The sequence below is a fragment of the Ailuropoda melanoleuca genome, unplaced genomic scaffold (genome assembly GCF_002007445.2).
Source record: "Ailuropoda melanoleuca isolate Jingjing unplaced genomic scaffold, ASM200744v2 unplaced-scaffold3200, whole genome shotgun sequence".
NCBI lineage: Eukaryota > Metazoa > Chordata > Mammalia > Carnivora > Ursidae > Ailuropoda > Ailuropoda melanoleuca.
The window spans coordinates 1-15,785 of record NW_023202727.1 but is presented as its reverse complement, the minus strand read 5'-3'; the positions used below and the strand labels follow the sequence as shown (position 1 = coordinate 15,785).

At 48.3% G+C, this 15,785-nt stretch overlaps 1 protein-coding gene across 6 annotated transcripts; it reads right to left on the bottom strand.

Annotated features, from left to right (window-relative positions):
* Window positions 1-7: 7 nt before the first annotated feature.
* On the bottom strand, window positions 8-15,182 carry LOC100477217 (DDB1- and CUL4-associated factor 4). Of its 6 annotated transcripts, none has more exons than XM_034650937.1 (11): window positions 13,812-15,182; window positions 13,248-13,364; window positions 12,417-12,469; window positions 12,085-12,181; window positions 10,060-10,163; window positions 9,518-9,675; window positions 8,729-8,811; window positions 7,464-7,566; window positions 5,416-5,559; window positions 4,455-4,504; window positions 8-977 (listed from the first exon to the last, which is right to left on the bottom strand). In XM_034650937.1, exons 4-11 carry the CDS (start codon window positions 12,171-12,173, stop codon window positions 809-811), a joined length of 900 nt encoding a protein of 299 aa, XP_034506828.1. In that variant the 5' UTR covers window positions 12,174-12,181; window positions 12,417-12,469; window positions 13,248-13,364; window positions 13,812-15,182; the 3' UTR covers window positions 8-808. The 6 variants fall into 6 exon arrangements, with proteins under 6 accessions (XP_034506828.1, XP_034506825.1, XP_034506826.1 ...); XM_034650934.1 differs by having other exon boundaries at window positions 12,417-12,610; window positions 13,812-15,181; XM_034650935.1 differs by having other exon boundaries at window positions 13,248-15,182.
* Window positions 15,183-15,785: the final 603 nt, after the last annotated feature.

Here is a 15,785-nt window from a genome sequence, read left to right as displayed (position 1 = left end):
TATAAGTCTTTTAATAATACATAAAGGGCACACACCCCAAATATACAGTGTGAGTTATCACAAAGTAAATAGACACGTGACCACCACTGAGGTTAAGAAGCAAAACATTCCAGTACCCTGATACCCCTCCCAATTACGACCTCCCCACTCTTGCCTAGAGGGAACCACTATCCTGACTTGGGACACCGCTGATCACTTTTGTAAGGCAGGTTCTGAACCTCTCTTTGCCTCAGCTTCCTCATCTGTAAAAATGGTGATATCCACACTCCTGCCACATATGCCTGCTCACGAAGAAATGTCAGGCCCCAGGCTGAGTGTGTATCACTCCTTTAATCCTCCATGGAAGGTGGGAGTTCTTTTCACAGGATTTAAGCAGCCTGTTCACGCTGGTAAGGGGCAGAGCCGGGATTCGGGCCAGGTCTGCCCGAAGGCCCACTCTCTTAGAGGCCTGACCCTTATCTAATGGATCCTAAGTCTCTGAAAGACTGCAAACTTCATACCCAGAATGCTGCGAGGAAGAAGTCAGACTGCGCTCAGGCCCACACATTGTGAGCATCGCCAGCAGCAGGCGCCAGGCTTTTCTGCACGATCTGTACGGGCAGCCCAAATAAATACTCTGCTCTCTTGTACTGTTAACTGTTCTGGCTGCTGAGGTGACCCGAAAGGAGGGGTGTGTAAAGACGTACGCACTTCTGGTACAAATCCTGGGTCAGGTTTCAGGAATTCTATTACAAGTGCTGCTGCAGGCTGGCTTGGGCTCGTCCAGCCCGTGGTCCCACCCCTCTTGTCCGAGCCTGCACCACAGAGTCTATACCGTTGTGGGCTGCGGCTCCTGGGAGGCAGGGACCGAGACCTCCCTCGGAGCGCCGCCTCCTCTGAAGGGAAAGGACTTGGTACCTGGATGACTACTGACGAACAGCGACGCAGGGAGCAGGGTGGCACAGCCTGGGGTCTCTGCGATTCCCATGAGGCACAGCCTGGAAAAGCTGTTAAGGACAGTCAAGTACAAGGGTCTCCTCTGGCAAGAGAGTGGGCATTAGTACCCTTCAAGAAACTGTAACACCATGAGCCAGATTTAACATGTTTACATATTCCACATTTAGTTTCAGATTTTTTAAAAGGAAAAAAGTATCACAGACACATTTGAAAGCCTCCCTGACGCCTCCCCAGTCCAATTCTTCCTTCTCCCCTACCCAGAATCACATTCTAAAACTGGTCTCAGTTCTGGGCCATGCTCTATTCTTCTACAACTGTTCCATCTCCACTGTCTTCTAGATTCATCCGTGTTGATTTTGGAGCTCCAATCTCTTTGCTTTCGTGGTGGACCACGCCTTTGTATGAATATACAACTCATCTGTCTTGTTTCCTGCTGATGGGCACTTACGTTGTTCTGGGTTTTTTTGCTCTGCTGCTGGAACAAAAAGCCCCTCCTGGTTTCCTGCCTCGTACTCCATGTGTGGAAGGCTGCTTTAAGGCAGTGTTTTCTTGAACCCGTGATATGAGTTTCATTTTATGCTACCACACACTACATACACACAAAGAACTGAAAAGAGTCATAAAATATTTGCTCACTAAATATGGGACTCATTATTTTCTAGTCTATTTCATTAAAAAAGAATGCCGCTCACAAATGGACCTAACAGCCCATGGATGGAGGTCATGCCGTGCAGTCTGCAAACAGCCTGCTTCGTGCTCATCTGAGCGGGTGTAAACTGACATGCCATCATTTTAGCTTTAGCCTCCTGACTATAGCCAGGGTGCCGACAGATCGGATCACGGTCACTTGGGTTTCCTTTTCCCTGAACTGCCTCTGTCTCTGTCTCACCCACGTGTCTACTGGGCTGTCTTCTGACTGATCTGCTTCCTGTCCCTTCACAGCCAAACTTCTCTCAGAGGAGTCTGTGTTTCTCTCACTCCCTTGTCTTCCTTTTACTCTCCAGCCCACTGAAACTCAGGTCTGACACTCACCTCCCCGTGAAATATCCTCCCTGAGGTCTCCGGTTTTGACTGTGGCCACATAGCACCATTTCCAATGACATGCTTGCTGGTGGCCTCGAGACCACCCTCTGGGAGTCTCCCCCTTTGGACTTCCTATCACCTACATTGCCTGGCCTAGACCCTGAGCCTCTTCTCCATCTCTGCTCAGCCACCACACCCTCTCCCCTGCCCACAGTCTTGCAGCAGTGCCCCCCCCCCATCTGAGGTCTCACCCTTGCCAGCCTCTCATAAGATACGCCTCCAGGGCCATAGTCCTCCAGAACATCCCAGCACCGGGACCTCACCTTGCCAGAGACCTCATGGATACTAGACCACTTACTGCTGCCCCAAGTGCCAAGCTCCCTCCTGTCTCTTCCTTCTGCTGGGAGCTCCGTCCCCTCCTTCCCATGCAGGAGTCACCTCCAGGAAGGCCATCCCAATCCCTCCATCCCGCTAGCATCCAACTGCCCTGCGGACATCACTGCAGAGACTGAGCGCCTGCTGCGCTACCCTCTCCAGCACGCGCACAGGGACTGCATCTGCTCAGTGGACTTTGCTGGAACGAACACACACGCCTCACTGAAAATGGTAAACATCTGCAAAGCAATCAGGCAACATTCCTGATCATCTCAATGTGTGACATGTGCATGTCACTCTGCCTTGGGCTGTAGGCCCCGTGTTAAGTATCTCTAGTTAGAGAGACTGCCGAAGCTATAAACGATAGCCCTGCAGCTGGGCAGCCCAAGTCCTTCCTAAAGCAACCTCTTTTGCTTCTAGGTCTGGAGGGCGAGGATGTGGGAAGGGAGTCCCTACCCAGGTGTACTTTAAGTTACTAGGACTAAGATCCAAATTACCCTTAAACTTCATGTGATACGAATGGGCCAGTATCAGATTCAGTCCTTTCAGAGGCCACAGGTGTTGAAGAGCCCAGAAGGGAGCTGCAGTCTAACCTCTTCCCATTCTGTGGGGGGAAACGCAGAGGACTGGGCCCAACAAGGTGCCATTTTGGTAAAGGGAGAAGGTTCCGTGACCTTCAGCAGAAGCAGCAGGTGCACAGAAGCCTGAAGATTACCTGAAATGACCACCAGAGGGCAAGGGGCTGATGAAGCTACCATCGACCATGCTCTTTAAACCCAGTTACATGGATTTTTATTCTCTCCTTAGTGTAAGAAGAGAAACCTGGGAAAATGTCATCCTGTCTTCAGATCAGAAATGAGAGCAAGGCTCTGGTTTTCTCTCCTTTAAGATCTGGTCTCTTCTGTCCTCTGGTAAGATCATCACAGTAACAGGTGGTCCTGTCCCCCCACAGAATCCCACCAAATGAAAGCCACATAAAATGTTCAACTTACAGGCCACACACAGTTTTTTTGTCTTATGTAAAATTTATAACCAGATCTCTAAAGTACTTTAGACTTTTAAAAATGGAGTGCCGTGGAACAAATTAAAAAAATCCCAACAGGTTCCGATTCAGCCATGGTGTGTTGAGAACCCATGATGTGCCAAGCACTGTGCTAAGTGCATTCACAGATGTCAACTAACGTGAGCCCCGTGACAACTCATGAAGTGGGTGTTAGGTATAATGAGCGGTCAGAGTTTTAAGAACTCATTTATTATGAAAACGAACCATGGACAATACTCATGAACATGTGGCTTTGGCTCAAACCATATTACTCCCAGAAGCACAGGATAGACAGTTGTCTTGTCCATCATCAACAGTGCCCCGGGATTCCAGAGGAAGGGTCCAGCCAGCCTGACCCTGCACTCCTGTGCTCTTAGCAAAAGAGCCCTGATTGTTCTCTGAGAGGGCAGAGACTAGGATGAAGACTGATCTAAAGAAGGCTGTCTCTGGGGGTGCCTGGGTGACTCAGTCGGTTAAGCATCTGCCTTCAGCTCAGGTCACGATCCCAGGGTCCTAGGATTGAGCTCTGCATTGGGCTCCCTGCTCAGCCAGGAGCCTGTTTCTCCTGCCTCTGTCCACCCACCCCCGGTTCATGCCCTCTCTTGCTCTCAAATAAATAAATTAAAAAGAAAGAAGGCTATGTCTGGCAGGGACCCTAGGCACAGAGCCCACACACTCATGTCCAATGCCAAAGGATTCCCTTTTCCCCTTTACTGATGCCCACCCTCAGTCTCCCCCCACAACAGGCCTGGCCCACCCTCAAACCAATGTAGCTCTGAGCTCCTCCTCCTTCACCTCAGGAGGATATGGGGTTCCCGCCTAAGGCTTTACTCTTCCTAACAGTGTCCGGCATATAGTAACATCAATGTCACCCTGGGAAGTCCGCGACTTCTCTGTGCTCCATGGCAATCCTCATTCTCTACCTGAGCTGCACTATTCTCTCTTAAAGGGTGAGACATGCATACAAAATGGGGCAGACCTCTGGCCACTAAGATGCCACCTCACAAACCCCACAGATGCCCAGCTCCACACCAGGGCATGGCCTGCCCACCAAACCTCTTCATCAGCCAAAAGATACAGAATGTGGGAATCCAGGTGATTCAGCGAGGCCCAGCACACAGAGTTAACCTGGTAAGGAAGCACACAGCAAGACTGGTTTGACTGCCAACTCACAGAGAGAAAGACAAATGCTTTCCTATGGAATAACTAATGCGGATACAGACACGAGACTTCTTTCTCCAGGTCTTACTTCTTTTAAAGGCGCTGGAACGAGCACCAGAACAGGCAAATCCCCTGCTCCACCACATAGGGCCTTGAGAGGAACAGAGAGGAAGCAACCCCCAGACATCGGTCCTTTGTCATCAGCATGGACCTCGCAGTGAGACCCCTGGTATACTCTCTGGTTTGGGGCTGGAGTCTCCGCAGCAGCAGGGGACAAACGTAACCCTGAAAGGCATACTGGATTCTCACTTCACCCAGAAACCATTTTCAGCCTGTAGCTATCTTGTGGCTCAGGTCACCGCTTCTTCACGTGCATTCATCACCCCAGGGGAATTTAAAGGCGGCTCCCTAGACAGCAAGCTGTGCTGTATTGTAATCTCTTTTTATTTACGTAACCTCTGCATAGGCCAAAGACTGAGTGACTGATGCACTGTAGGACTCCCCGCTCAGGCTGCCTCAGTCCACAGCCAGGAACTCTATGCTTGGCAAGGGCTCCTTCGGGTCACCTTGATCCTCCTGGAGGGAAGGTCTGTACAACCAGTTAAAAGAGCCCTTCAAGCCTAAAGAAGTTTCACGTCTTCTCCCAACTATCGACACTTACTTCTCTTCCAAGAAAAAAAATTCCTGAGGCCTCTTTCTTCCCCTATGGGTTCTCAAGATCTACGACTCCATTTTCCCTGGGGAAAATAGGTACTCAAGCCCCCCCACTTCTTCACAAAGTTCTCTCCTCTCCTCTGAATTGGGCCAACTACGGCAGGGCCCTTGGATCCCAAGTGCAAAGGGGGCTGCCAGGCTAATTAGTGGGAAAGGCAACATACTTTCCGGTTGGTGAAGTAGAGGTTTTCGTGCATATGCACCTTGGGCGAGGGGGCCTTCAGACCTCGCAGGCTGATGATGCCATACTTGGAGCCTCCGACTTTGACATCATTCACTGTGAAGAGCCGGTCACTGTTGGTATCCGCCTGGAGGGGAAAAGAGACTCTAGGTCACCTTCCGGCTGAGCCAGGCGAGCTGCCCAAGACCATCTGCCCATCTCTCTAGGATCCCATGCTCTATGCATCTTCACCTGGTGAGTGTTCCTACCCACGAGAGAGCATGGAGCATGGAGCATGGAAATAACCTACTTGCCCCTACTCAGCCCAGCCGTCAATGGGCAATGCTAACAGCTCTGTGGTCTCACAATCAGGAGGAGGGCTAAGGGCAGTGAGGGGGCACTGTCAGGGAGTCTGAGGTCCATCTGTACAGTGACTCCACTCAGAATTGTGTTTGGAAGAGTCTCAATGTCCACCCAGGTAAACTGTTTAGATGGGCCACATGGTGACATGTAGCCATCATGAAAGCCACATACAATGTGAAAAATGCTAGTTATACCCCTGTGAAGGGGTAAAAGGAGGATATAAAATTGGATTCCCATTACATAGGCATCTCCCCACCAAGTTTAAAAAAAAAAAAAAAAAGCAAGCCCACTGCACTGAAAAAAAAATTACAATGGAAAAGACTGCACTGGGATGTGAGTTATTTTTTCTCATTTAAAAAATGCGGTGAATAATTACTTCAAAACAAAAACCCTACATATTTATGTGTTTTAGATATATTTATAAATACTATGTACACACATACAAGGGTTTGGATGCTAGTGAAAATGTATTCACTTTGCAAGTTTACTCAGAAAGCACGTTTCCTGAAGAATCATCACAGTGACTAGAATCCGATTGGAAAAACGGATCTCTAGGTTGCAAAGCACCCTTCCCAAAACTCTAGTCCACACAGCCAGCCAGTCATCTCTAACTCTGGGTGACTGGGAAGATCTCTGTGCCAGTGTGAGGCTTGTGTGAGACGAAGCACGAGGACTGCGGGCTTGGGCCATCCTACGCAGCACGTGCGTCCCCACCCAGTTTTACCCAGGAACCCCAGGGAAGTGGCTCCGGAGGGGAATGCACCGCACGAAAGTATCCTATAGATTCCGGTCCAACTGTAGCCCCAGACCCTTGGGGAAGTAAAGCCCCAGGAGAGAATGGGCGTCCTGGAATGCCCCTCACGTAAGGGTTCTCCTGTTGAGGTCTCCTGGGGCAAGACCTCAAGAGTCAGCTCTGCGGCTTCAGATTCCAGTCCTGTCCAGCAGGCTGAGGCTCTCCATTTTGTATCCTCTCATTCTCCTCAGCCTTCCCCCGGCCTCCAGGAAGGACCGGGCTTGCAGGGCAGACCATGATCTCCTGTAGCCTCAAGCTTCTGGTCTAACTCGGCGGACCCTGGGGTCTTCTGCCAACATTACTCTGAACCCTGGGTTCAAGCAGTTGGCTCTGGCTTTAGCCTTGGCTTCCAGCCCAGGTCTAACCTAAAGGAGGGGACTCTCTGCTCCCTGTAAATGATGTGATAAAGGAGTGCCGGAAGTGCAGGCCCAGGAGTCCAGGCCTGCAGGCCCCTGCCACTCAGGTCAGAGCCAGCGAGCGAGGGAGTAACACATGGTTGCTACTGAAGGACACTGGAGCTCTAGGTGTGGCCACCAGACACTGCCCCAGAATAGGAAGGATTAGAAGCCCCTGGTCCACTGTGTGCCTTTTAGTCTGTACCCAACACACCCAACGGGAAATTACTGTGTGATGGTTCTCAGTCAGTGTGTGGTGGGCCCAGGCTCTCAGGCTAAATGACAGAGCTGTAGTGGGGGTGAGCCTGGTCAGCACGGCCTGCCCTGTCAGCAGGTAGCCAGCAGGCACACGTTAGAACCGTAAAACCAAGGGGACACCACCTGCTTTCACGGCACTGGCTTCCACGTAACTAAGCCTGATGAAAGCCAAGGTTAAGCCACGCAGTGTCAGGGGATAAAAGCTATACCTCTGACACCCACAAGGAGCTCCCTCCCACTCACCAGTATGAGGTTAAATCGGTCGCTTGCCAAAGCGGAGGGATCCGAGCTCTGAATCTGGACCTTTTTCCTCTGCATGCAGCTCACTCGCAGCTCATGAGCTAAACTGCAGAGGGAAAGAGGGGTGGGGAGGGCATGGACACTGTGCCTAGCCACCAGTGAAGCAGACTCGGAGACTCTGCCCTGGCCCACCCCCTGGAGACCACCGCCCCTAGTCAGCCGTCTCTCCTCCCAAGTAATTCTCAGCAATGGAGCTGAGCAGGATCCCAAAGAATCTCACTTATTGAACTCTTGAGAAATGGTGGCCCATTCACAGAGTCAAAGAAAGTTAGAACTAGACGAATTTGTTTTTGGATCATCCAGTACAACTCCTTCGCGAGGTGAATGTGCCTGAGAAATGGAACAGCATGCCGAAGAGCGCCCGATGAGAAAGAGCCAGATATGGAGACCCTTCTCCACATCACGGCCGCCACCCCATGAAGAACAGAGCAGGTTTTAAGGGGACAAGAGATCTAACTAGACCTTAACTCTTTGCCTTCTCAGGAGGGGAACACAGGAGAGGCCTGCTCTCCTTACCCTGGCGGGGAACCCTTGCGTGGCTGGCCTTCCCCAAAGGGGGCGCCGCTCCAAGATAAGTGCTGTGCCCCATGTGATGTTTCTTCAGAGGCCCGTGCACAGCAGGAGGCAGGGCTCAGGAGCTCAGGCATTGAAGCTACAGGGATCCCGTCCTTTCTAGCTTTACTCTGAGCCAATCGCTCCACTCTGAGCCTCAGTCACTTCTGAAAACTGGGGAAGTATCAACCTAGCTCACAGGGTTTTAGTTAGAATTATATCAGACATCACAAGTATATGAGGTTTAGTACACATACATCCCTTTAATGCTCTATTTTGGGTGAACAACTCACTGGAAGGGGAGAAGGAGGCAGAAATCTCATGGGAATGAAGTTATAAGACCTTCATGACACTGAAAATGATTTCAAGTAACATAGAGGAAACATCTTGAGAAATTTCTGCTGAGTTTCTCTGCCTAGATCCCTTCTCTTTCCTTGGCCTCCTGCAGGAGGAGCCTCTCCCCTTGCTCTAAAGGGAAAATGATTTTCTCAGGGCTGGTTTTAGCAGAAGGCAGGCTGTGCTCCTCCCCCCTGTGCCCAACTGTAAGGACTCCTCAGAGTGGTTAGGTGCCCTATCCTGACTGGCTTCTTGAACCATGGAAATAAGGAACAGGAAAAGAACATTCATGAAAAAAGCTTAACGAGGCTTTGTCTTACCGGCAGTAACTGGTGACATTGAGAAATCCCAGCTTGCTTTTCTGTAGCAATGAAGATGCATTAAAGCCCATTCTGGCTATTTTCTAAACAAAAAACAAAAGATTCAATGAAGATTTAGGTTATGGGATAATGGAGAATGTTTTTAGTTTCATAGGATCTAATGAAGAAGCAGGTGTACTAAGTTGGCAGAAATTATACGTATAGAGATCTGACAGTCTCCTCTCCTTGGCAGGAGGAAAAGTCTGTCACAAGAAGGCACACATGAGCTGGAAAGCTGGCCTGGTGCCCACGTCTAAGCTCCCCGTCAATTTACCTGGAGAACCAGGTGAGGAGATAAAGCCAGCCTGCTAGTGAGCTCAAGGACAGCCCTGGTCACTCAGGTCTTCACCATGCTTTCCGTTTGACCTGTGGTGACCCCGGGGCCCCCGTAAACCACTGAAATGTCCTGGCATCTAATACCCAGAAGGGATGCAGGAAATCCTTATATCCACACCACACACCATGGTTTTCTATTTAAGATACACGGTTACTGAAACTGTATCATGCCACTTCCCAAGACTCCTCCAGGGAAGGACAAGATGTGAGAATCACTGATGAAATTTTGCAGGTAAGAAAAGGGGCAGTGGGAGATTTCTTGCCTGTTCTTATTCTCTTCATCAGATTCCTATGGGGGGAGCTTGATGCCATGTTTCCTCAAGGGCACCATGCTAAGTGTTCCAGGGGCATCTAACCGGCACCTCCTGTCACCAGTAGAGGGGACAGGGTGGGCACCAGGAGTGTGGAGCCCACCTTTTTCTGCTTGTCTTCTTCTTCCAGCAGCTGCAGCCTTTTGCTTTCCATCTCCTTCTGCCGGATGCCCTCCTTCGTGAGGGGGTTGCAGTTGTTATGTCCAGGAAGCAAGCGGAAGTAGCGTTTCTTTTCAGGGTCAAAGTAATACCCTGGCAGATCTTTATCAAAAGAAATGAAATCCACTTCAACTTAGAACACTGCACTGACCCACCCACGAAGAAACCCAAAGGCCCGTCTGTTTTGAGGGGCAGGAGGCGGGCTAATGTTGTCAGTCACCATCCTGTGCCCATGGCGGGGAGTCGTCTGCCTCAGGATCCCCGTTCCTGACACAGTCGGGATGTTTAGTGTTTCAATTTGCTCCAGAATATCCTCCAAGCCAGGAATGGGCTGGTGACACACAAGGAGTGTACCCACACGCAAGCGAAGACAGGGCTGAGACGGGCACCCCAAGCAGCTGTAACCAGATGGTGAGGCAGGACGAGGTCTCATCTTTCCCCACAGGCAGGGCCACAGGAGGACTACTGTCCAACAGACAGCCTCACCTGGCACGGAAGAACTCCCAGCTGTGCCGGATGAGGTCGATGGGGCCTCGTCATCGCCGACGTGGCCAGAATCCTGTGAGGTTTGCTGTGCCACTGAGTTACCCCTGTTGACACATAGTCATAGTAACTCGCGGTGAAGCGCCTGAGTCCCAGTTATTCTCTGACTGTGGGATCCTGCAGGGATCAGTTCCATGGCCTGCACCCCAGCCCTCTGACCCTTCTGATTACTTGGAGAGCCCTGATCTCTCCCTTGTCCTTGAAAGCAGTTTACCTACTACAAATACACAAAATTTAGGACAAGGTTTTGGTTCCTCATCCTTAACAGGATATGTGACACAGTAATTCCCTTTCCTTATCTCCTCACTTGAGCATTTTGTGAGGTCAATATCAGTTACAAGGCCAGGTGCATTTTATTCTTTACTGGATTTAGCAGTACAAAGTGTTTAAATTTTACTTGGCCATACCACCTTACAGATGGAGAAAATGGGGTTCAAGGCACAGAGGTGATTTGCTCAGTTAATACTAGGATACAGCCACGGTTTAAACACTTGATTTGCAAAGCCAGAAGCAGCTTCTGTGGCAATTACAGGCTGAAGGATATAATGATAGAGCAAAACACCTAATTTTAGAATCCTGACAAAATCTGCTTTAAAGTCAAGAACTTCCTCCCCATCCCCCAAAGGAATACAAATTGAATAACTAGGCTGAGGGAATGAAAGAACTTTCTCTTTTGTCTCTAAATACTAACTATGCAGTTTCAGAGAAAATTATTTATTCTCCCTTTTTATGGCCTGGAGCTTTCTGCGGCAGCTCACGCGTGATCAGCAGCAAGAGGAGGAAGGATTAAGTGTCATGACAAATGTCTACATTTCTAGTCCAAGGACTGCTGCTCCATTCTTTCCACACAGAGCCCAGAAGGTGGCTGCCCAGTGTGTTTCCACATGACTCTGCCAGAGCAGAGTTGAGACTCTCTTCTTGCACAGATCACATTTTGCTACACGTTGTACTCTTGTGGGAAGGCCTGGGGCCCAAAAAGTATCCATGGTTCTCCTTACAAAACATATAAACACTGGGCACTGTCCTGATTGTTCTACAATATGGGTCAAGTCTGCGACTCTGGCTTAGAGTAATAGATCTTATTCTGCACTGAGGCCCACCACGTATGAAGGGCCTACTCAGAGGCAAGCAGCCCATCAGAGGCTTTCCATGCAGTACTGCAAACTCTTAAGTATTAGCTCTCTTTTGTACAAGAGTGACTCAGAGTGATTAAGTAACTTGCCCAAATTCACACAGGAGAAGGCAAAGTGTCAAATCCGGACCTCGTAATTCCGAAGCCCTGGTTCTTTCCACCTGTTGATGGTTTTGTTACTGTTTAGGCTCATCTGTTCTAGAGAAGCATCTTGGTATTTGCCATCTTCTGACCCTGTAGCTAGAAATCTGTCCATTTTAGGAGGAGGTCTGAAGTGTGGAAGAGTTGTAAAATTGGAATGCTTGTGATGCAGACTCAGCACGAAGGAAATACAATCTAGTCTCAGCACGAGATAACCCGCTCACACCAGGAGAGGACACTGGTTCACAGTCCAGGGCCAACAGGACTTCTGGCCATAAGAAGAGTAAGTTGAGAATGGAAAATGTTTGCACCGGGGACTAACTCAGTATAGACTAGGTTTTACTTTCTAAGCTGGGTACATGATGTTGACTTAGGCTGAGTTAATGAAATTAGGTCTCCAGAAAGCTATTTTCATTGCTGGGAAATAAGGGAGACAGAAAAAGTCTGCAAACTAGAAAAACAGCTCTCCAGTTCTGATACTGTCTACTTCTAAGCCTCTGGCTAATGCTCAGGCCAGAGGTCACAGTCACTCTGAAAAGAAAGAAGAGTGTGGCCGTATCTCCTCACTACTCCAAGTGCGGCAGGCAGGCTGACTTGCAGCAGCGGCCTCCCCTGCGTTGCGGTGAGAGCCCTGGTGACTCCCGCACATCTGAGGCTGCCACAGGGCTCGAGTGGCCCCAGGCAGCAGCACTTGCCTCTCTTCAGAACCCTGTTGTCTGAACCAAGGGTTCTGCTGGTGGCTCCTTCTCCCACGTCTTCTATACTGCCAGCTGTTTTTATGCATTTCTGCTGCTAAAAGAGAAAAAAAGCAAGTTTACGTACAAATGTGTGTGCGCGCGTGCATGCACGTGCTTTTCTGTTTGCTTTTTCATAGTTTCCTCATGCTCGGAGCTAGGCAAGTGGATGACCCAACTGGGGTTCTCACCAGAGCCACCACAGCAAGCCTCACCTCTAAGGGCTGCCTCCAGGAGGAGACAGCGATGAAACCCCAGGCTTCCGGAGCCACTTCTCTGGCTGCAGTCCTTACCTCACAGTTGACACCTGGCCTGCCAATCTGCCGACCTCTGGTTCCTCGAGTCACTGTGTGAGGTGACGACAGATTCTTGTAATTACTTTAGATGGCAGTTGAGGCTGGCATGAGAACTCTTAGGTTACTCTTCTTTCTTTCCTTTACCAGATAACACCAGAGCATATAGTTTTTCTTTCAATCCACACACATCCCTATTCATAGAGAACAGTTGATAGTGAACACTTTCTCCTACACAATTCCAGTACTGAGCAGGGAAAACTGTGAACACAGTTAAACAAGGGCCAGTGTGTAGGACTTCTTGACGTGCTTTATAAAGGTTTTAGCTTCCTGAAGTATGCAAGCTGTTAAAGGGACAGATGTGCACATGCATTTTTTAAAAATAAGGAATGAGATAAAAACACTTCTTACTGATATTGCCATAATATTTCAAGGGGCTTTTTCAAGTCTTATATTGTATAGCCTGAATATCAATCGCTAGTTTCAACGTTGGGAATCACATTGAGAGTTCTTTATTAAAAAGACCAAACTATGGTACACGGGCCAGCTGCTGTGAGTTCCATGCTTTCCCAATGCCTGATTTTCCCCCCACTCATAGGAGACAGTGATGACATCTTACTGAATATGCTTTTATTTTATCTATTTTTTATTGAATATACTTAAAAACCACATTCAAATGCCATAACAAAAGTAGAAAAACATTTCTAGGGATGAAAGAAACCAAAGAATAGATGAGAAAACTATCTGCCGTTATTTCCCAACTTCTTCTGAGTGGGGAATGCTTGTTGGCATCAGGGCACCAGAAGGCTGGACTCCTGGTCCAGTACTTACCCAAACATTTTGTGCATTCTGTAACAAAGTCCTCAGTTTGCTTGCTCCAGACAGTCAGTCGGCCCCCACCATGGGGCCATCCACAACTTGGATTACTTGCACAGACGCTCTCCAGTCCTGTGCCGGAATTGATAAGCACCACTGAAGCAAGGCAGGTAGCTGTGCTGAGGTGGAGCCGTCATAAATGTCACGTTTTCATCCTCTGATGAACTAAACTACTGTAATTATTCCTAGTCGGAGTCACTCCTGACAACTCAGGGTGTTGACCCTGTCCTAATATCCCTTCCCACTTTCTTCCAGTCCCCCTTACTTGCTAGCATAGCTCCCTACCTCACGGTGAGGAGAGACGCTGCCAGGTAGAATACTCCCAACTTCTCTCCCTTCCTTTCACAAATATCTGCCTTTAGCATTTCCAATGGTCTTCCCTCTTGTCTTGGAGAAGCAGGCGTCCTTGTGCCTTTTCCTGGCAAACCCATCCCACCTGGTTATTGCTGTCATTCCTTCTCAGACCCTGTGGACACCTGCTCCCATATGTTTAACCAATTTCCCCTGTCCCTACCTCACCTTATGGACACGCTCAGGTTTTCATTTGTATGTGCTCCATCTCTGATCCAAAAGGAAGAGGATACACTGAGCACGTGGTCTGTGTGCCGTTTCCCAGTCACTCCTCAATCCACCGCAGTCAGGCCTCCTCCCTCGCCTTTCTGCTAACATGCTCTTGTGAGGTATTTAACTCATGATCCCCCTACCTGACAAAGGTAGTGGTCTCTTTTTATTTAGCCCTTAATCCTAAAACATGTGATGCCATGAAGCTTCACTCTTCCTTTGGCTTCTGGAATATCTTTCTCTTGGTTTTCCTCTTACTTGTCAAACTCATCCTTCTCTGGTTTCTCTTGGGTCACTTGCCCTGTGTCTGTCTTCTATTATTCTGTCCTAGATCCTTTTCTTTTCATACTTATACCACCTCACCTGCCAACACAGGCTCATCTCCAACCCCTAGCATCCCTCCTGGCATCAACTTCTACGGCCACCTCCGACTTCCACAGTGACAGCAGACGAAGCAGGTTCAGAGCCCATAATCTCTTCCTAATTCCCTGTCTGCTCTTTTACCTATCCATATTTCCCTTCTCTGTAAATAACCACTGCCACCCTCACTCCTGTCTAACAGTATAATAACTTCATTCATTTTCCTAAGCAACCCACTTTCATGACTCCTGGACACCACATGCAAGGGCTTCCCTAAGGATCAATTACCTTAATCTTTACTTAAGAATAAAGTTGTATTTACTAACTAGTTAAGTTACAAGCTAAGAGGCACTATGCAGAGGAAGAGAAATAGGTAGTTAAGAAAACTAGTAAGAAAAAGAAGCCATACTGACCTAGAGATTATTATTAGCAACTCTATAAAACAATAAAAATTTCTCTAGATTGCATATTCTGTGCATAGGACTCCAGTTTGCTTTAATTATGAAATACTGCAGGACTACAGTGAAGAACACATGTTATGGTAAGTCGAAGGCTTCAGATCAGGAGGCAGGAGCATGGGATGCCTGCACCATTATCCTCAAAAGAGGGGCACAAAATCAAGGACATAGTAAATAATGAAATAACTGGTGAGGACTGATTTTGGAACATTTCTAAATCACTCAATCACACAAGCACAGGGTCAGGTACTGCAGCACAAGGAGAGGCTGACAACATGAACTGATTTAATAAGAATGATCAAGCCAAAGTCATTCTAAAAAAGTCACAATAAATAGAAGTTGACTGAACACAGAAAGGATTAGAGTGGGATGAAATGATACCTTTTCATACTTTTAAGAAGCCTGTTTCAAAGTCAATCAGAGAAAGACAGTTATCATATGATCTCAACGATTGGAATTTGAGAAACAAGGCAGAGGATCATAGGGAAGAGAAGAAAAAAATGAAACAAGATGAAACCAGAGAGGGAGACAAACCATAAGAGACTCTTAATCCCAGGAAACAAACTGAGGGTTGCTGGAGTGGGGGTGGGGTGGGAGGGTGAGGGTGGCTGGGTAATGGACACTGGGGAGGGTTTATGTGTTACGGTGAACGCTGTGTATTGTGTAAGACTGATGAATCACAGACCGGTACCCCTGAAACAAATAATACGTTATATGTTAATAATAAAAAAAAATGAAGAAGCCTATTTCAGGGGTGGGCATTTGCAGTATCTACTTTACGAATTATGCTTGCCCTTATCACTCTGTACTAAATTTTGTTTGTACTCCCATCTCATATTAGACATAATGCGAATTCTCTAAGCAAAGATCCTGCCTTGTTCCTTCCGTTCTTGGCACCCATGACCTAGTTGGTTCTCACTGAACTTGTTTAGTTCACTGAACTTAAAACAAAAAAACAAACCAAAACAACCCCACAGCTACTTTAAAATCCCAGGTAGCCCCTTTCTGCTCCAGGCATTTTTTTTTTTAAAGATTTTATTTATTTATTTGACAGAGAGAGAGACGGTCAGCGAGAGAGGGAACACAAGCAGGGGGAGTGGGAGAGGAAGAAGCC

Bases quoted from the DNA above. Each gene is read 5' to 3' on its own strand.
- LOC100477217 (XM_034650935.1), bottom strand. From the start codon at position 12,173: ATGCATAAAAACAGCTGGCAGTATAGAAGACGTGGGAGAAGGAGCCAC. The intron at 8,812-9,517 runs GTGGGCTCCACA...TTTTTTGTTTAG, and splicing joins AAGAAGACAAGCAGAAAAAG to AAAATAGCCAGAATGGGCTT. The intron at 7,567-8,728 runs GTAAGACAAAGC...TTCCCTCTGCAG, and splicing joins AATGTCACCAGTTACTGCCG to TTTAGCTCATGAGCTGCGAG.